This window comes from Lepidothrix coronata, unplaced genomic scaffold (genome assembly GCF_001604755.1).
Source record: "Lepidothrix coronata isolate B3197 unplaced genomic scaffold, Lepidothrix_coronata-1.0 Scaffold60, whole genome shotgun sequence".
Lineage (NCBI taxonomy): Eukaryota > Metazoa > Chordata > Aves > Passeriformes > Pipridae > Lepidothrix > Lepidothrix coronata.
The window spans coordinates 4,835,903-4,857,822 of record NW_016690240.1 but is presented as its reverse complement, the minus strand read 5'-3'; the positions used below and the strand labels follow the sequence as shown (position 1 = coordinate 4,857,822).

The window sequence follows — 21,920 nt, the reverse complement described above, 5'->3', positions numbered from 1 at the left end:
AAAATCTCCAGTCAGTTATTTGCAAGGAATTCCAGCCCAGAATTGGATTTCAAGGGCACTATAGATGATGTAGTTCAAGTATTACCCTCTTTATTCAATGACTATCTTGTATAATGCATGGCAAAATCTTTCCTTTGCCATAGTTTTGTCCACTGGATGATTAACATCCTTTCTGAAAAATTTTCATGCAGAAGTTGGAGTGACTTAGGGTAAAATATGCTTCAATGTTTTATTTAGTTATGTAGGAAACCCCAAGTATTCCTATGGATGCTTTTATTGTGTCTAATCCTTAAAACTTGTTTTGTAATCACTTGTAGCTTTTTCTCATATATAAAGTCTTGTATAATTTGAAGGTATCAGAAAGAGATGAGGGATTATATATGCTGATAGAGTATAAATTGAAACCTATTTAAAAGCTACATCTGAGCTGTAGTCAGCACAGAAGTGATCTGCTGACATAGTTTATGTGTATTTTGTGCCAGCAGTGAGTGCCAAAGTAGGGTTTTCTGTTGACATATTTGTAAGTTGGCTGTATTTTAATGGAACCTGCTTTTCCTTTTAGAAACTCTTCAAATTTGCACTTGTTAGTAAATAGCAAAGATTAAGGAATGATTAAGTAATGTTTAAGAAATGCTCAAGTATGTTGGGGCCAAGGATGTATACTGGCACCTGTGTTCATTTCAGAAAGTACTTGGTTCCACAAATTATTCTGTTAACTAAACTCAAATTAACTAGATAGTTAGGATGCTACTCAAAATGATTGAAGGTGTTTAGACTGAATACCACATTATTTATGGGTGTTGGAAGGTCTTTGCGCTAGAACATTTTTGGATCCGGTTTCCAAAAACATTTCAGCATGTTCTGCAGTTAAAATATGTGGTCACTGAAAACAGTATGTTCTAAATGCTTTTAGTGACTCAGAAGAGAATAAAAATGATTCAGTAATTCCCATGCAACTCATGAAAAATGAGCTTGTACATTTCAGTTAAGGTTATGGCCCTAATTAAGCCACTGGTTAGATAGGATTTCTCAAGGCGGATTTCAGTGTGGTCTGTTGTATATTTCAGCCTTGTAGTTTGGATCCCTAACTTTACCAGCCAACTTTGTACCCTCCTACTGTATTGCATGCAACTACACTATGTCTAGAAAGTACAAAATCTGTGTGGTCCACATTCAGTTATCTCAACATCTGTATGGAATACGTCAGTATGTAAGGGTTTGTGTAGCATTGTATGCTATAATTAGTGTTTTCAGTGAGAAAAAAATTAATGAGTGAGAAAAGGATTCTATTCAGTTTTTTATATAGTATTTATTGTATTTCTTACTTCTTTGTTGTTTTTTGTTTTTTTCTAGGGGGATCCTGGGGATCCAGGGTTCAATGGTTTTCCAGTAAGTAGTGTTACAGTGAATGTGATAAAGTGTCAACAGTAACTGATATCAGAACAAAATTAGTTGATGGTTGGTGTTTTTTTTATTTAAAGGGACCTCCAGGTACTCTGGGTATTCAAGGACCTGTTGGTCCAAGAGGAGAGCGAGGAAGACCAGTAAGTAAAGATGTATAGTTCCTTTTGCCTGTGTTGTCAAAGACTTTTGATTGACATTGTATTTCTTTAACCTCCTTGGAAGACCACTATTTGTAAAGATTGTTTAATGCTGCCCAGTCCACACCTCCCTACACTGAGTTATCAAAAATATCAGAACTTGGATATGTTATCTTTTCTGCTCATAAAGGAGATGTATATTAGCTCTCTACACTTTCCAGAAGACATTGAATAGTATTTAGAATGCTATTTTATTTTTAAAATATTTTTCAGTAATATTTTTTTCCAAAATCAACATTTAGTTGATTTTGGAAAATAGTTCTTTGGGAAGACTGTGTTCTCTTCAGATATCATTTTCTACATTTCTTATTTCCCTGGTTAATAGTTTTATGGGTGAGAAACAGATGTTCAAATTCAATATATTTCATTTTCTTGAAGCTTCTTTTATTTTCCTGTAAGACAACATTATAGCATTTCTTTTGTCAAAATTCACTTTAGATAAAAACTTTGGACCTGCTTTATACCACTGATTTTAGAGAGGAAAAATTAATTCAGGTCTTATTACACACAGCCTCCATAGCTGTTTTCAGGGACATCCCCCTCAAAAAAAAAAAACATTTAGGACTAAATCAACAGCGTGATAAGCCTTTCCAAAGTTACTTTCCCGAAGTAGCTTGTTTTATCACCTGGAGTAAACTGCAACTTGCCTTTCTCCTCTGCTCCTCCTGATGGGAAATCTCTTCAGTCCTTTATTCATTCTTCCTTTAGAGCAAACCCACAAAGTTCATGAGCTTCACACAGGAGCTCATCCTGCAATGACTTACATTTCCAGTGCTCTTTCTTGGATCTTAGGAGTTCTATGAACCATATATTTTCTGAGCCCCATGACTACATCCGTCTGGTTACCATATTGGCAACATCTCTTTTGAATAAAACACATCCAGCTATATTTGCTGCCTCTAAAGCTGTGACCCTCCTTGTGAAAGTGGCCTGGGAGCATTTGAGAGGTCTGAGTTTGCATCATTCCTCATCTCTATGTCCTGGGTACTGCACAAAGGCAGGTTTGGCTCCCCCAGGTCTCTGCAAGCTCTCCAGGCAGAGCGATACCCTGTGCAGTTTATCTGCCCAGTAGGTTAGGCAATGGCTCACAAACTACTTGACTAACCAAAACTGATTCAAAAGCAGTTCTTTTCAAAACAAGTCTGGTGTTCGTGCACACAAAGGTACATAGCAAGGCAGAGATGCCTAACAAATTCAGGTCTCACCTGAATGTAACTATTTTTTCCTTGCAGGTTGGGCTTGATTTTGCATAATGCAGTTAACAACCCCCTTCAGGGCTCAGTAGATGGATAATTCCATCTGCAACCTTCTCTCTGTCATTTGTTCACCATCTTCTCTGAACAGCTCATGGTTCTTATTCACCCCACCTTTCCTACTCTTGACAGAGTTTTTAATGTGTAGAGCCTTTTGGAGCCTGTTAACTAACATAGCTGACCAAAGCAAGGCAAGTCTCTCCAATTAACGGCTTTCCAACTGCTTGTAAGCCTCTAGCAGATTTATTTCCTGTTTCAGTTTAGTTTCCACCATCTTCCTTTGATTTCATTCTGTACAATCCCAAATAAGTAATCTGGGATGCATATGGTAGTTCAACCCCCTTTACAGATTGATGCCATACCAAGACACCGGTCTGGTGAAGCACTTAAAGATGTGCTTAACTTTACTGACCTTAAAATGTTACTAAGTCAGCATCCAAAAACATAAGTTCTTACTACTTGATATAAAACCAGGTTTTCGTTAGGTCTAAGCTGGTGAAATGTTATTCTGTTCAGAAAGATTACAGTGACCTAGGAGGGTATTTTTCAGAACAGTAACTACAACTAATATAGTGAGGATAACACATGGAATGCCGAGGAATACACTGCCTACTAAATATGTACTTATGTTTCAGGCAGAAAATAACTAACCTCCTGCAGGCATTGATTAAAAAGCAACAAGTAACTTGCTCTCCCCTATTGTGTTTCCCCAGGGACGACCAGGGCCCCCAGGACCACCAGGTCCACAAGTAAGTCTTTCTGTCAAAGTAGTTAATGTTGATTTTGTGTTGCTGAGATTATCCAAGACCCACTTGAAGGCGGTAAAATAAAGAACCACAGGCTGCACCAAAGACTGTGTAGCACAAGACCTTCTGTTTTGTCTGCATACCATGAAAAGTTAATCTTACGCTGGGATCGCCTACCCTGAAAAGATTAAACCGGTTCTAGAGCCAGATTTAATTTGCTACTGTAGTCACAGTAGCTTCCCATGAACAGAGAATCCTTGCAGTCTTTACAATATTCAATTATATCTCTGTGGAAAAAATACTGGAGTTCATGTTCCAGTCCACTTAGTTTTTTTTATTTAGCATTCAGTGCTATTAAAAATCTTGCAAAAGAAATGCTTGAACTTTTTACAATGTTGCTCCATAGGTGACTCAAAGTCTGTTGTAGGAAGAGTTATCTTTCTGAAAGTTTAGGTCTATAAAAATACTTCTAAATCTATAAAAATATTTTGAGGTAAACCTAGACGATTATTTGATTGCGATTCTTCAGTGGTGTCCTACAGACTTGTAAGCCTGAAAAGGTCTTTAAATTTGAATTTTAGGTTCCAAAACTGAGTTGTACAGTTGTTAAATTTTGACCTGTTGTTTTTGCAGGGTAACAGGGGCCTTGGCTTCTATGGAGAAAAAGGTGAACAGGTAAAGGAAAACTAATGAATTAATATCTCTACTAAAGGACAGGTTGATGTTACCTGCTATTTATAAAGGAACCTATTTTAGATTTGCAATTGCATTATGTAATTATAAGAGAAAAAACAAAGTATAGCTTTGATAGTATTTATAGCTTTGATAGTAATTATCCATAAGGAATGTCATAGCTGAATCAACTTCTGTATGTCTAGATCTATCTGTGCTGTCATTTACACCGACACAGAGGTAACACTTTTGAAATTTATAAGGCCAGGCCACTTTATAGAAAGTGATAATCTTTACTATTATTCTGGAAACACACAGAGCAAGAGCAAGGATTGCTATATGTTAACCCAGCACCAAATAAATTTATCTTGCCATCAATTTATTTGTTAGGTTGTATATGGTTTAGAACCATACTCCTAGCAGGTGCAAATCTGTATTGCTCCTTTTTTTGCAGTTTAATGACCCTATGCTGATCAACAGCTTGATAAGGTATTATAACCATTAGTCAACGTGCCTTCATGCTTTTCCTGCAGGGCCCCCCAGGTCCTCCAGGTCCACCTGGGCTTCCTACAAGAGAACTGATGGGTGTCCCCTCTGACAAACACAAGGTAACTAGAGGGTATTTTGATGAAATAAACAAGAAACTAAGAGCACTGCAGTACCAAAGCTAAAATATTGTACAAATGTGTTTTTACATATAGAATTTTGAAGACTTTAGTATATCAAAAGAGAAATCTGCTACTTTTCCACAGCTTGGATCATAAAGTAGTTATTGAAACTATGGTGGCTAAAGTAATTCAGAAAGTACTTCTCAAGTCTAGAGGTGCCTTAGGCAAACTTGTTCTTTTTGTTTAAGTATCCAACTACTGGCCATCACTCACATCTGATTTTACAGGGAGAAATACCTCCTGAGAAATCATTACTGTGTTTGTTTTTATAACTTACCTATGTGGTGCAGATGTTTGTATACTCAGAATTAATGCTTGTTCATATGTATTGGAGAAACCCTCAACAGGAAGATGAGTTTATTCTCATTTGTTTCTTCTTGCTGGGAGAAGAGATACTCATATCCCGTATGTGTATATTCTGTATCAGACACCAACCTCCAAAACAGTAATTTTTCATCCCGAATTTGAAGTCAGAAAGTTTATGTGGCTCATGTGATTTCTTCAGTAAGATGAGTAAATTGGAATGATACTGAGAAATCTAAAAATGCTTTTAACACTCTGCAGTCTGCATTAAGTTACATACATGTTGGGATTTCCATAACTGAGCAGAGATGTCTGCACGTGAGCTACTTACCTGGAGAGCTGTTATATTCAATGGAGATGTAATCAGTGTAGTGAATAGACTTTAGGCTATGATTTGTCTCATCCTAACGGAGCTCTTGATCAAATAATTCATAGATAATCAGTAGGTAAAACTGGGAGAATGCATTTTTTCACAGGCACTCACCACCCAGACACCTCACGAATATGCCTGGAAACAGCCAGGTGTTCACACTCCTAGACACCTTTCCAGAAAAATTATCAAATATTTTTTTAACAAGCAACTTCAAAAATTTGTTATGAAAACATGTGTTTCATATGACTAGTATATGAATAAAGAACAGCACAAAAGTAGTGTTTTCTCTCTCAATAAATATTTGGCATTTTGTGTTGTATAAAAGTTACTAAAATGTAAACAGAAATGCCCAACATATCTGAATATTTTTTCTTTATTGTTAGGGTGAAAGAGGAGACCCTGGACCAAAAGGGGAAGCTGGAATTCCAGTAAGTCAAGTGGAGAAGAATGAAGATAAATAAAAATATTGGAGTTAATACTGGTGCACTCTTCACTGAAGTGATGCAATATGGAGCAATATAAATATGGAGCAATATCGATATTTTAAAAGCAGAGACACCAGTTTTAATGCTTTAGAAAAACTGAACCACTTGATGTATAATAACTCCACAGCACAATCAGTTGTTCTCTTACTGGTGTACCAAAATAAGATTTCCCTCACACACCTTCAATTTAGTTTTAAATATTAATAAATCTTTTTACTTACTCTTCTGATCTACGTTTTAAAGTTTCACTAGATTTCAATAATTAAGAATATATGGAATAATTTTTAATCCTTTTTAGTCTACTCTCCAATACCTACAGAATTTTGGTCCCTTGAGTCTGTAGATCTGTTGAGTAAGTGGACAGTAATCTTATATGTTGCTGTGTTATGCAGAGCTGTCAACCAGGCTTGACTGAACATGGTTTAGTTATAACTCACACGGAACCTCTAGACTGACTAAATAGCTTTGCCATTGAGTGGTTCCTTTTGACTTCCCAGAATGGTTTAAAATACAGTCTTTACCAATAAGGGATGCCTCAGTGAGCATTTTGCATAGCTTGATTTTCTCAGATGGTCTGGTCAGCAGCTCGATGAGGTTATGGGAGAAAGTCACAGTGTGAGCTCTGATGCCCTCTGTGTGCAATTGCTAGCCAGTTCTTCAGCTGCTGGTCATATTTTACACATGTAGGGTTTCTTTTACTCATTAGGAAAACTGGAGATTATATGCTGATGTAGCAAAAGGTGATGTGTGTTTCCCCCTTTTTTTTTTTATTTTGTTTTTTGGACAGTTGAGTGGATAGCAGTATGCCTATGTTTGCCCAATAGTTCTCTGAAGCTACAGTTTGGGCATAAGCTAAGTTGCTTAATTGGTTGTATAGCTGCATAATTACTTTGGCTCTTCTTCAGAATTGCAGCTACAGAAGAAATAAAGGAGATGATAGGCAGGAAACACTGTCCTTTCCCTAATGGCCTACTCCTGCTATTGTAACATGTTACATTTAATTTTAAGGACAACAGTTCTTTCACATGCAGCTATTATTAGATCCTCCGTGTGTTACAGTGATGCTGTCTTCCTGTTTAGGTTCCATAAAACAGCATTGCCATTTTTTTGCACTTAATGAAGAAATATGTTGAACTGACTTGCAATGTTTCCTAGGGTGTACTTCTCTATGCTCCTGAAAAAGGTGAAGAAGGAGTAATAGGCTTCCCAGGACAAAGGGTGAGTCACTTATTAAAATTCACCCAGCTGAATGTGCAAATCCAAGCTGACAGTTTGCCCTCTGAACAAAACATGGATTAACAAATGATAGAAATTATAGCTCTTCACCCCACCAGGTTTGACCAGCTCAGAACTGCCTGGTACAGGAAAGTGAAAAGGCCATTTTGGAATGGTAGTGGGAGGAGGGCCCCACAAGACTCACAGGAATGCCTGTGCATCTCTTACTTAAAGCTGTGCTCACTAGCCACAGCTACTGTCCTTGTCCTCAGCACAGAGTGTATTTCACTGTTTCCATCTGAGCTGTCTTCAGCCATGGTTAGCAAGCATGAGTTTGACTCCACTTACTTGTGACCCCGTGAAACAAAACCTAATTTAAATCCTACCTTGTAGCATCTATAAATGCTTGTTTTGGGGTAGTGTTTCTGAAGTGCTTAAACAGAGTGAGAACAGTATTTAGCATACATTTTACAAAAATTGGTCATCTTTGAAATCTTCATGGTCAATTTACAATGTATTGATTAAGAGAGAAGAAATCAAATACCAGATTAGATTTCAGACCTGTTCTGTTTGCACTGTACAAAAATCCCATTGAAAACATACCTGAACTGTGACTGTTAGTGTTAGAGTTTCAAGGTGTCAGATGTATTTTATCTAAGAAATAATAATGGTTCTTAGCCATGAGGATGTTAGGATGTCACTTTATATTGCTATTTTTTTTTTTTTTGCCTTCATAGGGACTGCCTGGCATCAATGGTTTTCCAGGACTCAGTGGAGAAAGAGTAAGTATTTCACATAAGACTGTTGTTTCCAACACATATGTAGACAATCTATCTGAAAAGTAAACTCTAGAGGACAAATTCTGCCTGTAATTACACTATCTGTAGTCTAACAAATATTGTCTGGATTCATCCATCATTGTAATTTTGTGTCAGTTATTTTTCTCATCAGTGAGAAGAAAAAAGCCCACCCTATAATTAAAGTCTGGTTTTGCTTAACCCATGAGAATCTTTTAGGAGCACTAAGGAGACGTGTCATTTTCTTTGTTCCCATTACTGTGACTATGATTTCTGTAACTTTCTTCCTGCAAGCAGAAACTTACTTTTTGAATGGCTTTCTGCAGATGTGGTTGAGATAGTTATCTTGAATATCACAAAAGAAGAAGAGATGGAAACTGATAAATATACCAGTTAAATCTCTGTCCCCATGGAAACGGACCCAAATATTTGAAATAGCATTCTGTGAGACAGAGAGGAGCTCATACTTTCTGTTTGGTCTCAGAAAAAGGCTTCTTTAGTCAGCATTAGGAATTACTTCCATGAGGTAAATAGCTGTGGGATGCATGACTTTTCCATGTTTTGATATCTTTAGTTGTTTAAGGATTTGTCCTGCCATCAAGGCATAACAATAATAACATGAAACACATGGGACATGAAAGTACATGAAATCTGAAAAATAACATTTGCATAGCTGTGCAGTCCCATGGCAAAACCTGGAGGTGTGGAAGTAAATTTGCTATTAGTAATACATACATGGAGAGACTGATGCAAAACCCATTAAAGCCCACTGGTTGACCTTAACATAGGTTCATGCTCCAGTCAGATGTGGTCAGTGGCTGCCCCTTATTGAGGATGAATCTTGGCAACCATTTTAGAAAAAAGTACATTGGTTTAGATGGAGTATCATTGTATAATGTGTATGTGAGAGAGGACACCCTACTCTAGGTGCTGTTCACAGCAACCTCCTTGTTGCTGATTTTTGAGTGATTTGATTTTTAAGAAAGAAAGAAGGATGTTTCAGTCCTGCCAGCACACAGATGAAGTCGCAGTTAATTAGGAAGCTGCTGGCTTCACTTTTAGACCACCAGCTCCACCTAGTGTAAAGAGATTTTACACCTGATACTCAAGAGGCTGCTTTTGAAATGTTATGATGTACAGTTGCCATTGGAAAGCTCTCTGAAATGTGTGGGCCAGTTCGTGGCTTCTTGCTGAGAGCTGTGGTACTTGTAGTGCTTTGAAACCGCTTTGAAAGTGATTTACAGAGCTCATTATTAACATTCAAGTTCTATGTAAGAGCTGTATGCACTGTGAAACTTGGGAGATGCTGAATTTTAAAAAAGCTGACTGATAATCTAATTATAAATGTGAATTATACGAAACTACTGGCTTCAGCAAAACTGTGTTAATTGATATCAGTTGTTGATCTGGCCACTCTTTTCTATTGACATCAGTCTCTTTCCAGAGTACTTATGAACATCTTCTGTAGGGAGCAAAAATTGTCAAAGAGCTGAATAAAGCACACAGAAGAGATCATTTCATCTATATCAGCATCTCTGAAATCCACACTCTTCCCTATTCACCCCCATCAGCTGAAATCCATTCTCATGTGATAAGATATACCATATTTTACCATACATGTTTTAATCAATGTGATTTGGAATTCAAACCTTTTAAAAGAACGAAGTGGGCAGGACTTAAATATTATAACATTTACTGGGGTGGAGATGGAAAATTTTCTCTAGGATATGGCATGCCCATAGTGGGAGAGTTCGGTGAAGGTATGTTCAGGCTTGGTCCTGGGTTCTCATTCAGTCAGGGAACCCTTCTTTAGCCAAACAACCCCCAGTCACACTGAAAAGTGCAAAAAGGACCTGTGTACTTCAATGCTATTTCATTGCTCACTGTTTACATTCCAGTGAAAATATGTCCACTTGTAATGATTCCGAGTTGTTTAGCCTTCTTGCAGCAGGCTGGTATGTTCTGGCTACCTGGCACATGTGTGTCCAGGTCAGCTGGACACTGAGTGTTCCCTTTCTCCTCCATCCTGCAGCATCCATGGAACAGTGTGAGTGTAGGTGCTCCTTCCACCTGCACTGCTTCCAGGGGCAGCAGACCCTGCGGCACAGCAGGTACCTCTGGCCTTTGGCAAGAATTAGGATTGGTCCAAGAGGTGGAACATCAAAACTCAAGGAGTCTTAATAGTGTTACCCAAATTACTATACCCAGGGAGACAATCTGCTGAGCTCTGCTGCCCAATTTTCACACTGACATCAGAGGAAGCCAGCTGCTGCAGTCAAAAGTTTTAGTATCTCTCTGATAAAGGAAAAGTCAACCATTTTTATGTGTATTACAGGGTTTTCCAGGATTTGATGGTCCACCTGGTGGCTTTGGTCCTAGAGGAAGCAAGGTACCACTTTATTTTTATTTGCCCGAAGTAATAAACCAGATGTCATTTTGCTTTCTTTTCTATTCTATAATGTAGCAGCAATTTAATTTGTTGTCACAGTAGGACGGTTATTTGAAATCTCTAAGGTTTCTTATATGTCACGTTACTGCCTTTGAAAGCTTGTTTCTTTATGTTTCATGTGCATACCTTTCCATTTTAAAAGAAATTCTCTAGAATATGTGCTTAGGTGTGATACTTCAACTTCTGTTAATAGGGGGAGCCTGGCGAGATGGGTCCTCCAGGACCAGATTCCTATTTTCCTTCCCGCATCCCAAGGAAAGGTTTGTCTTCTTTGCTTAGATTGTTTATCTTAGCTTTGTTTTAATACTTTCTGCGTAGATCAAAAGCATGACATTCTGACAATTCAACTCATAAAACACCCTGTGTTTTGCTGAAGTGTTCCAGAAGTGATAATTGTCTTCTGAGAGAGTGCCCTAATCACCTTTTTGCAGGCAGGTGACTTCTTTGTCTATTCTGCTGAAACTGGATTGCTATACAGAAGGCATCCATGCATGCCTGTATCCACAGAGAAGAAAAAAGCAAAAAAGCATGTGACTTTGTTGTCCAGTGAAAGGAAGAATGGAGGAGTCTGTCTTCTGCATCCTGTTTCAGAGACTCTGGAAAAAGTGCAGTAATGACAGCACAGCAGAGACCATTCTTATCATCTAGTATTTAGAAAGAAAGAAAAAAACCACACATTAAAAAAGCCTTGAGGAATAGAAGAAGATTTTTTTACTTTTTTAAATTGACAAATTTCCTTTGTGATCTTTTCACTAAACTTGTTGCACCCAACATCAGCTGTTCTGCAGAGCTGGGGTTGCCAGATGGAAACACGTAGAAGGTGATAGCAGTTTGCCAAGGCCAAAACTATGCAAAGGAAGGTGCCAGCAAACAGCAAGAGTGATCACATGCCATTGACCAGGCCTTTGTCCTCATGCCATTGAGTTTACTAGTCTTGCTGAAAACCAGAGAGACTAGTAATGAATGTTTCCCTGCCTCCCAGAGAAAGGGGGCAAGAGGCCCAAAACGGTGGTCAAATCACCCTGAATACCCTGCAGGCTTTTAGGAGTGGGAGAGACTGTGTAGAGAGAGGAAGAAGCAGGGAGGGGGCTGGACACACCATATGTCCTCTAGTATCACTGACCTTTAATAAGAGCATGATACTTTCTGCAAGCAATAGCTGGGCCCAGGCAGATGCTTTTGGTATTGGGAAGCAAAGGAAAGCTCACATATTGCACATCTGTTACGATGGCAACTTCCTGTAGGAAAAGGAAGTGCTCTCCTCAGAGAGGTGGTCTTCTGTGCTTCCCTGGACCAAGGTAGCTCTAGCTGCATATTAGTAAATGCTGAGAGATTCTATCCTTCTTGGTCTTGGTAGCTCCACATCGTTCCTGTCATTCCATTTCTAAAGCTACTTTTTAGAAACTATTGTAAACTCTAATACTCTGAAGCCCTTGAAGTTCCTAATGGTTGTTTTTTAATGAACAGCAGCATCACACTAACATGTTTTGTGGAACCGGGGATGTCTTTCAGGTGCAAGAGGTGATCCAGGCTTCCCAGGTGTTTCTGGAACACCAGGAGACCGAGGAGAGGAGGGAGATCGTGGGTTGCCTGGTCTCCCTGGATTCTCTGATGGTAATATCCCAGCAACACATGTTCCAACACCTTAACATTATAATGAGTTTTAACTGATACAGAGTCAGGATATGGGAAATATATATGCAGACCATGGAATATGCAGTGCAGAGTGGTAGATAATAACTGTGGGGGCAAAAAATGAGTTATTCCTTCAGCTCAATGGTGCTCTAGCAAAACAACTGAAAGAGATGATGACAGAGCCTTGCTTCAGTTACTACTATTGAATTGCTCAAGTGAAAAGTGCAGTTACCTTTTCTGTTCCATGCTAAATAGCTGCATTTTTTTCTTGCACATTAGATGCAGTTGTATGAACTTTCTCTTCTATTACATTACAACTCTTTGAGCAGCATTGTTAAGAAATTTTTCTGAACTTCTTCCCTGGTTCTTTTTCAGCGGATGGGGATAAGCCAGGCTTACCTGGAGAAATGGGACCAAAAGGTGAAAAAGGTGAAAGAGGATCTCCTGCTTATTATGCGGGCCCACCTGGGCTGCCGGGTAAGGATGGCTCACCAGGACTCCGTGGTCCACCCGGTCCCGCTGGAGCCCCTGGTAAGTGCATGAAGAGAGATGCTGAGAACTCACAGGACCATCTTTGCTTATTTTAAAGATAGCTGTTGTCAAGGCAAAGTGAGATCGTAGATTGACAGAATGAAGCTAAATGAGCAGTGGGGAGGTGTGGTGGGTTGACCTTGGCTGGACGCCAGGTGCCCACCCAACCGCTCCATCACTCCCCTTCTCAGCCGGACAGGGGACAGAGTAAGGTGGAAAAACAATTTGTGGGTTGGGATAAGGCAGTTTATTACAGCAAAAGCAAGGCAGAAGCTTGTCTGCGCAAAAACAAAGAATAGCAGGGTTTATTCTTTACTTCCCATGAGCAGCAATGATTGTCCACCTCCGAGAAGCAGGGCTTTGGTACGTGTGACAGTTCCTCAGCAGGCAGCCATTGGAGACAATGAATGCCCCCCCTCCTGCTCTGTGCCTTAGTTTTTATATCTGAGCTGACGTCATATGGTATGGAATATCCCGTTGGCCAGTTTGGGTCAGCTGGCCTACTTGTGTCCCCACCCAGGATCTTGCCCTCAGTTGAGGAAGGAATGTTACAGAGCCGATGCTGTGCTCTGCAGTAGCCAAAACACCGGTGTGTTATTAACACCCTTCTATCTACCGCTGCAAAGCACAGCACTGTGAGGGCTACTGTGGGGAAATGAACTCCAGCTCAACCAGACCCAATAGAGGAGGACACACAGTAAAGTCTTGTATGCTCATCAATGAAGAAAAGGTTTGCATGGGTTTCAGACATTCCTGACAACACTCGAAAGAAGATCTGTTTTGGGCTGGGGGAGGGATATGAATATCACGGAGAGTCTGAAAGAGTTGGATTTCTTCCTTATCCCGGAGTAGAGAAAACTAGGGGGAATCTTACTGCTCTCTTCCCCTACCTCTTGGGAGGTCATTGGGAAAATGCTTCACCGAGGAGCCAGCAACAGGGCAAGAAGCAATGGTCACAAGCTGCAACAAAGGAAGTTCTGGATAGATACTAGGAAAACCTTTTTCACCATAATGGTGCTCAGACACTGGAACAGGTTGCTCAGGGAAGCCTGGATGTTAGGAGGAATTTTTTCACAGAAAGAGCTAATAAACATTGGAATGGGCTGCCCAGGGTGGTGGAGTCACCATCCCTGGAGGTGTTTAAGAAAGGACCAGACGTGGCACTTAGTGCCACAGTCTAGTTGACATGGTAGTGTCTAGTCAAAGGTTGAACTCAGTGGTATCAGAGGTCTTTTCCAACCTAATTGGTTGTGTGATTCTGTACACTTCATCTTTGGATATGTTCAGTACTCAGCTGGACAAGGTCCTGAACAACTTGCTGTAACCTGAAGGTTGACCCTGCTTTGAGCAGAGGGTTAGACCAGGTGGCCTCCAGAGGCCACCTCTGACTGAGATTGTGCTGTGCTTCTGTGAAAAGCACCACACTGCAGTGCAAGAGCAGGACTGGAGAAAAGGATATACAGGAGATGATCCAGAGACGGATCTGTTTGTGCTAATGCAAAGTAGGTTGGGCTGAGTGAGAGAAGCAAAGGAATTCAGGGTGAGAGAGAGTAAAGAATGGTAAGGATCATCTGCCACAGCAGATGGAAGTTAGGGAGAATGGGTGTGAGAAGCTGTGAGAAGATTAAGAGAGGAAGAGAGAGTGGGGTACCTCACAACAGGCTGGGTTAGACAGTAAGTGACATTAGGGGAAAAAGAAAGGGGCAGGTGCAGTGCAGCTCAAAGAAATAGGAAGGAAAGAGAACAGTAAATCTACAGTAGATTAATTCATATTTTTATTTGATTAAATTTCTAGGTCCTCTCTATGGATTAAAAGGACAGGAGGGAATGCCAGGCAGATTTGGTACACAAGGTTTCCCTGGGCCAAGGGGACGAAAAGGACCTAAAGGTAGGTTATAACAAATAACACAATAGATGATCTGCTGTTATGCATTATGTAAAGCTCACACTGTATTCAGTCTGAGTTTACTGAACTTTGACATGCATGGGGACTGATGAATTTGATTTGGGGCTAACACAACAAAGAAACAATGTGTTGGCTTCTTGTAAGGAATAAGGAAAAAAAAAGTACTTTTCTCAACTATTTGAGAAACTACTCAAGTATTCTCAAGTCTATATATAAAATGGTTACAGCTGCACATCTATTTGTTGTGACAGAGCATTCTTTCTTCTCTCTCCAATCCTTTCCTTAGGCGAAGAAGGGGATTGCACTGCATGCCTTTTGGGTGAGGAACTCAGAAGGGGCTCTACTGGCCCCCCTGGCCCTCCTGGCTTTCCAGGAACCCCTGGCCAGCCGGGGAGGAAAGGAGAACCTGGTGATCAAGGACCACATGGTCTTCCTGGCTACCCTGGAGCAAAAGTGAGATAGTTGTTTATTTATTGCTTAGTTTTATATGCCCACTAGAAGAAAAGAAGGGGAAAAAAAGAGCCCAAACTATTCTCCATGTTAAAACAATGAAAAGTACAATTTATTTCTTTCTTTACCCCTTCAATAGTTCTCAGGTTGCTATCTACAAAATACCAAAAGCCAAAAATTGCTGGTACAGAAGTGAAAATAGGATGCTTTGGGAAGTGAAAATAGAATGCTTTGGGAAAAGCAAAACATTTCCACATAATCCAAAGTCCACTTTCTGTTTGAACAAAGAAGAACCCTTTCAAGCATCTGTACTACTGAGTGTGAAAAATTAGAAGCAGCCATAAAACATTTTGATAACACCTGTGTGCTTAATTGCATTATACTGAATATCAAAACCTTGAAAACAAAAAAATAGCTATGTAAAGATCATACTATTAATGTAGTGTTACTGCTGAAGGTTTCTGCAGGTATGTAGTCAGTGAAATGATTCAGTGTTATTTTAAGTTCCTGAGATTTCTTTCGGCCTGAAAAAGATCAATGTCTAGAAGAAACATCTTTACCATGGAGTACAGAAGTGGCTTCACTGATCATTAAAATTCAGTTTTCAAAGATGGCCCAGGTAAAGCAGGATGCTTATACTCAATCCTGATCTCCCCCTTTAGACTAACAGAAGTGCAAACCTGTATCGTTGAGATGATCTGCAGCTGAGATGCAGGTTCCACACATGCTTTTCACCCAGAATGTCACTAAAAGGCAGAGATGCAAAAGACACACTTTTAAATAATGTATGGCACAGGAATGTTTTAAACAAAAAATAAATTTATCAGGTACATCTCTTTCATTCAGTGTCTGCCCTGGAATTCAGTAAGAGGTGGCTAAGGACAACCTAATGTGCACAGCTTATATTTTAATGAGCATGAGTGTAATTATGCAGAACTAAAGCTAACTGGCATAGAATAGTCAATGGTAAATGAGTCTATAACCTCTAGGTCTTGGCACCTACCATGGGTTTGGTCCTGTGGTTGCAAGGCACTTGGCCTGCAGCTGGCAATATGACTTTCAGATGGGCTGTTCAGGAGGAGGTTTCTGGATTATGCCAAGGACTCAGGAATGCCAGAGACTGGTCTTTAGCTTCACCACAGTTTGCCTTTGCAAGAGAGAAAGTCTCCATTGCAGATTTTCAGTGCATGGCTAGGCAAGGTCCTGAGCAACCTGCTCTATCTCCAAGTCCTAGATTGGACCAGGGACCTCCAGCCCTTCCAAAACCTTCCCACAGGTCTGTGATTTGGGGCAGGTCATTTAATCCTTCTGTGCCCAAGTTCTTGTCTCTGGTAAATAAAGATGGTGCTACTTTTCAGCTCCAAAACAGTGTTTGAACCACAGTCCACTGCCAGCTGTGAGGCTGTCCTCATTGGTAGCGGTGCACAGGAGGAGTTGTATGTCACTGTAACCCTGACTGTTGTTTCCAAAGTGTCAAAGAGTTGCTTACAGCATTTGCTTTGGTGGCTAACACTGAGTAATTTACCACGTTTTCTCCAGTGCAATTCTGCAGATGCAGTCACCTGCAGGACTCCAGCTCATGGAAACACACAGGTGTCCCAGTCCATCCTCATGCAGAAACTCCCCTACCATGCCATAGAGACCCTGGTCCTAGTTAGACTATATTAATAAAGATACTGTACAAGAATGGGATTACTGAAGAGGAAATCATTCACGGAAAGTAATGGGAAAGAAGTAAAATTTAAGGAGAACTCTTTTTTTAAGCAGGACACTGGAAATGCAAATCTTGATAATTATTTCTTAAGCAGTTCTGGTTTGTTTCGGTTTTTTTAATGCATGTAACACCAGGGATTTTCGGGTCCAGCTGGATTTCCTGGACGGAAAGGAGAAAAGGGAGATTCTTTACATATAACTACCAAAGGTAGAGTAAAAATTTATATCATATGTATTTTCCTATTATTTATACCTTTAATTAGATATTGGTCTAACAATGCAAGGCCTTCTTTAGGCACCAAAGGAATCCGAGGAGATCCCGGGCTGCCTGGTATCAGAGGTGGAGATGGTTTCCCAGGCAGAGATGGATTAGATGGTTTACCAGGACAGCCTGGCCTTCCGGTAAGCAGTAAATACCACACCCAGTTACTAATGCATTTAATTCTGAGGGATTAAGATCACCAGGCTATCCTTCTCTCACAGATAATGATACACAACTAGACTGGCTTTGCTAGTTATCAATATTTTAAAAATCAAGTTTTCTCTCAAGAGTTTTTAGAACAATCTTGCACTTTAATTTCCATTGCATTTAAACAACTGTGTAGTACTGTATAACTCATTTAGGCCATCTTGTTATTACTGGTTAATTTGTGGTAATTAGTGATTTATTAGTGACTCCTTCTAGCATTGTCTAAGAGAGATTCTCTGTGACTGAACTTCAACAGCTTTGGTTCAACCCAGTTAAAGAAAAGCAAAATTTGCTGCAATTGTATGGTCTTAAAATGTACATTGTGTCATCATATATATGCTTGATAGCAACTGTAGCCATCTAGAAGTTAGATATTTAGTCTTTGTTCATTTTCTAAGCTCGTTCTGTAGGCAAAAGTTAAATACCTCACAAGAGGAATTCATCTTGCCCATCATAAATGCTGTTTTTAACCATTCGGATGCTCTTACATCATATTTTAAGAGGGGCAAGAGCTGTATTGTGCACTCTGGACCATAGTGCTTTTTACTACCAGTAAAGATGGTACTTTATATGACTTCTGAGGATGGAATGGTTTTCTCTAATGATGTTCATAAGATATTGATTCAATAGTGTAGAAATGTCACTAGAGGAAGAGACAAAGTCTGCCTTTTTGGGTGCATTTTTATGTCAGTTTTTCTCAGAAGTAAATGCCAGAACAGAACATTTCTGGCAATGCTTGTGGTCTCCCTAAACCCACTTACAGCTTTTCAGAAAGGACCATGAGCCTTTCCACAGCACTGATTCATTTTGCCCAAGTGGTGTTCATGGGCCAGCGTTTTTAGGGAAATATTCCTTCAAGGAGTGCTTCTCTCATGCCTTTTCAGCTGTGAGGTCTACATTAAAGTCAGATTGTTTAAAAAATACTTTATTTTCAATGTTGATTTAGAGAGCTGGGATGCAACACTTGAGAAATTACTGCCTAGAAGATGCTATTCATGACATTAGTTCAACTGTTTGAGTTGTGTTTGTTTCTCAGCAAAGTCAGGAGTGACCGCCTTCGTTCACTTCCCGCAGGGTGATGGTATCAGAGGTTTCCCTGGTGATCCTGGTTATCCCGGTGAATTAGGCCCAAAGGGCTTTCCAGGAGAAGCAGGCCTGCCAGGTGAAGGATTTCCTGGTCCAAAAGGGTTCCGGGGTCCTCCAGGTGACCAAGGACAAGATGGAAACCCAGGACCTCCAGGTCTGCCTGGTCTACCAGGAGAGCCCGGCCAACTAGGTAAGAGACATCTCCCTGTCTTAAATCAGAGCCATAGGACATCCTCGCTGAATTCCATGCAGCATTTGTACAGCACACTGTTGAAAAAGTAGAGCTTGGTGGGGGTTATGTGGGGGGAAAGGGATTGCTCGTATTGTCCAGAAATCTTAAAGAAGGAGATACTTCAGAAGTCCCAGTAGTTTCATGTCAGGTATTGAAATAGGGTGAATGAATGTGTTAGTGCCAGCAAGCAACAACTTTCAGGTTTCAAGCAGTTAGAGGCAATGGAGCAATGTCCTGCCACTGGAATACTCACAGATGGTTTTCTCTGATCTTTTCTGTCCAACATAATCTTTTAATTGATCAGAGAAAATCATGTATCCATTCTTCAGGGCTCTTCATAGTATCTCTGCAGCTTTCCAAGTCCCTTCCAAGCATAAGAGTGCCAGGGCTACATTCAGAAAAGTTCAGGCTCGGGATTTTATTGCTTGACTTCAAGAAGCCTGGAAGAATATGCAAGCTAAAGCAGGCACATGTCAACCCTACACAGTGTGTGGGACACACAACCTCCTGACTCAGATAGGGTTAGGTTTTAGGCCCAGATCTAACCAATATATGGATAGAGAGTTCCAGTATATTAAAGCAAATAATTTGTGTTGTATGTGTGCATATTAGATATGAGAATACGTTATCTACTGTTGTAGTAGACATTTTGGTTAGAATTGAGAGCATTTTTCTCTTTTTGCAGTTTTTCTCTTTTAGTAATAAGTGCCTTTGCCCATTTTTGCTCATAGACTGTGGACAGGTCACTGAAGACTTTCCTAGAGGAGATGCAACTGAACCAATATGGTCAGGTACTGTACATGCAGATGGCTTGAATATCTTTTAATATTTAGTCTTATGCTGCACTTATGAGTTGATAATTTCTTTCTAATGACTGCTTTGGATACTCTTGGTTGTAAACTGTTTGAACTTCAGGTCGCAAATAATCAGGTATATAAAGTAAATTAATCATTCACATTCTAAAATTATTGCACTTTCAGCTCTACAATTCAGAAATTCTTTATTTCATTGTTCCTGAGTGTTTATTGTAACACAACAATGATTACTGTGCAATCTATAACCACAGTACCAGAAATTAGGTGCCCAAGAAAATTTTAGCAACTTTTTTTAAAGAAGAACTTTGAGTGAAGATTTTCAGTGCAATTCAACATCTAAGAAAAAACTTAAAACTAACCTGATTGCTTCAGGGCTATAGGTTGCCCACAGGGAAACAAAGTGTCTCTCTTATTCTGAAAAAGACAGTCATCCCTGAGGTTGGACTACCCTTCCTGTGCTGGTCTAACTGGAGCAGCCACCATAGGCCCTGTAAAATAGGCAGAAGAGCAGCTCTTGGGGTGAAGCTCAGCCTGAGTGCTCTCCTGAAAATGCTACCCATGGCCAATTTTTTTTTTTTTTTTTTAATGAAGAATAAAGCTTCTTTTGCCTGTTAATTTCATTCACCTGTTTTAATGAAGTTGTCTCAGCTGCAGACACAAAGACGATGAGAGGCAGCATATGAGCACGTAAGGTGCAACTAATTCTTGGTTTTTTACAGGTGCAGGCTGCGTGAGGCCACCAAAGGGATCCCAAGGCAGGCCAGGACTGCCAGGAGCCACAGGTAATGTTTTGCCTTCCCCTTTGTTTCCCACATGCACTACATTTGAGGGATATCTTGCCATATTGATGAAAGCTGAGCCTTAGCAGACAGCAAGTTTTAGTAATTACATTGAAGGACAGTGTTAACCTGACTCTGGCAGAGACATCTAAGCGTGCAGCCCAGGTGACTGCACCATTCCTGAGCTAATTCTGCCTTGGCTAGTGAGTGGCAGCCATGAAACAGAAGACAGAAAGGACAGCCCATATCTGAGCTTTTCTCCACATGCAAGTAAGAGTATACAGAGAGAGTCTACAGGTTTATTGGTAGAGAGAATACTGAGGTCTCTCAGAGCTGATGGACACCTCACAAGGAAAATACTGAGAGGAAACACCTCTGAGAGGAAAATATCACTCTCAGAGAAGGGTGATAAAAGGTTGCAATGGAGGACTGTGACACATCATTCTTACTGTTCTTCCACGAGTGATATACAGAGCGCCCTCAGCAAATGTGAGTTTAGGGTCTTTAACACAGCTCCATGTTGTGGGCCAGGCTGTCTGTCACAATGCTGTTGTGCTGTCTGTGGCCATACACGCCTTCCTTGCAGAGCTGGTCCCCCCTAGCCCAGAGGAGCCATCTGATGATCCTGGGCCTTCCCAATACCGACACTTCCCCACCTCCTTCCAGAAGGAAGAGGAGGTGAGGGTAGAGTCTGAGGGATTGTTTGAGAGACACATGGGCAAGGTGTGCTGAGTGGTCATAATGACTGACTTGTGAGAGAGAACCTGTGACCAGCACTGATAGTTCCTATAAGCTTACATACTCCCAGCCTAAGCAAAAAGCTGTTTTTCAGTAAATCGTTCTCATCGCCAGTTGTAAAGATACTGACAAAAACCATAACTGGGTCCTTCAGAGTTTGAGAAATGTGAAATTCATGATGCATCTGTTCCTGTGCCCTCATGCTTTAGCCAAGGTTGGAGATCAGGAGTATAAATTTTAAGGTCAAGCTTTTTTTTTCTTTTTCAACACAAGTTTTATTATGGTATACATGGATTGATGGGTTGATTTATCTCAAACTAATGGACCTTAAAATGGAACATTTTATCTCTGTTGAAAGATGCCCTGTGTTTTCTCAGGCCTAATGCCTGAGTTTGTTAGTAGGATCAATGCTTCTGAAGATTGTTTTCTTTGCCATCCTTGTAATTTTTTTCCGAATATGATGATTTGTTTATTCTTTCATTCTTATGAGCTTGAAGGTTTTTCTTTCAATGAATACAGTCAGATTTAACTTACAGCTGTAAGACTGCTGTAACACAAGTGATGCTGTTTCATGTGTTTCATATTTTGTGTTCTTGGTTAGTTCTCTAATAGATCTTTCTGTATCTTTGTCAGCTTATATGTTTTAGTAATTTTAAGATTTGTTTTTCATCCTCTCCCTCCAAAAACTAGAAAAGGCCTGTTGTTGAGCCCGGTGCAGAACTCTATTCTTAGCTGCATTTCAACCTGAGGTAGTTCTGGATCTGGAAACCTGTGAGGAACAGGACACATTTTCATGGCTTCCTTTTGCCATAGCTGTGTCAATTGAGTTTTTCGAAGCATCTTTCCTACCCACATTCTCTGGACTGACACAAAAGCACCAACACCTCCTTTACACCATTTTGATTGTCTGCTTAGAGTAGACATGGTTTGCCCACAAGATTTCCCACCTTCTGTTCAGCGAGGATGGAGCTCTGCTATAGACAATCAAGTCTCTCAGTGTCCTG

The 21,920-nt window shown here is 40.1% G+C and overlaps 1 protein-coding gene across 3 annotated transcripts in view; it reads left to right on the top strand.

The window, feature by feature from the left end:
* The window catches only part of COL4A2 (collagen type IV alpha 2 chain), a 145,771-nt gene that overhangs the window by 95,994 nt on the left and 27,857 nt on the right, over nucleotides 1-21,920 (top strand). For all 3 annotated transcript variants that reach the window (XM_017817326.1, XM_017817329.1, XM_017817327.1), the window contains 19 exons: nucleotides 1,354-1,389; nucleotides 1,482-1,544; nucleotides 3,568-3,603; nucleotides 4,234-4,275; nucleotides 4,806-4,880; nucleotides 6,000-6,044; nucleotides 7,257-7,319; nucleotides 8,054-8,098; nucleotides 10,449-10,502; nucleotides 10,756-10,822; nucleotides 12,075-12,176; nucleotides 12,573-12,728; nucleotides 14,524-14,616; nucleotides 14,921-15,087; nucleotides 16,933-17,005; nucleotides 17,093-17,199; nucleotides 18,341-18,542; nucleotides 19,316-19,375; nucleotides 20,119-20,181. In XM_017817326.1, the coding sequence (XP_017672815.1) occupies nucleotides 1,354-1,389; nucleotides 1,482-1,544; nucleotides 3,568-3,603; nucleotides 4,234-4,275; nucleotides 4,806-4,880; nucleotides 6,000-6,044; nucleotides 7,257-7,319; nucleotides 8,054-8,098; nucleotides 10,449-10,502; nucleotides 10,756-10,822; nucleotides 12,075-12,176; nucleotides 12,573-12,728; nucleotides 14,524-14,616; nucleotides 14,921-15,087; nucleotides 16,933-17,005; nucleotides 17,093-17,199; nucleotides 18,341-18,542; nucleotides 19,316-19,375; nucleotides 20,119-20,181 (1,549 nt within the window). The remainder of the gene's footprint in view (nucleotides 1-1,353; nucleotides 1,390-1,481; nucleotides 1,545-3,567; nucleotides 3,604-4,233; nucleotides 4,276-4,805; nucleotides 4,881-5,999; nucleotides 6,045-7,256; nucleotides 7,320-8,053; nucleotides 8,099-10,448; nucleotides 10,503-10,755; nucleotides 10,823-12,074; nucleotides 12,177-12,572; nucleotides 12,729-14,523; nucleotides 14,617-14,920; nucleotides 15,088-16,932; nucleotides 17,006-17,092; nucleotides 17,200-18,340; nucleotides 18,543-19,315; nucleotides 19,376-20,118; nucleotides 20,182-21,920) is intronic.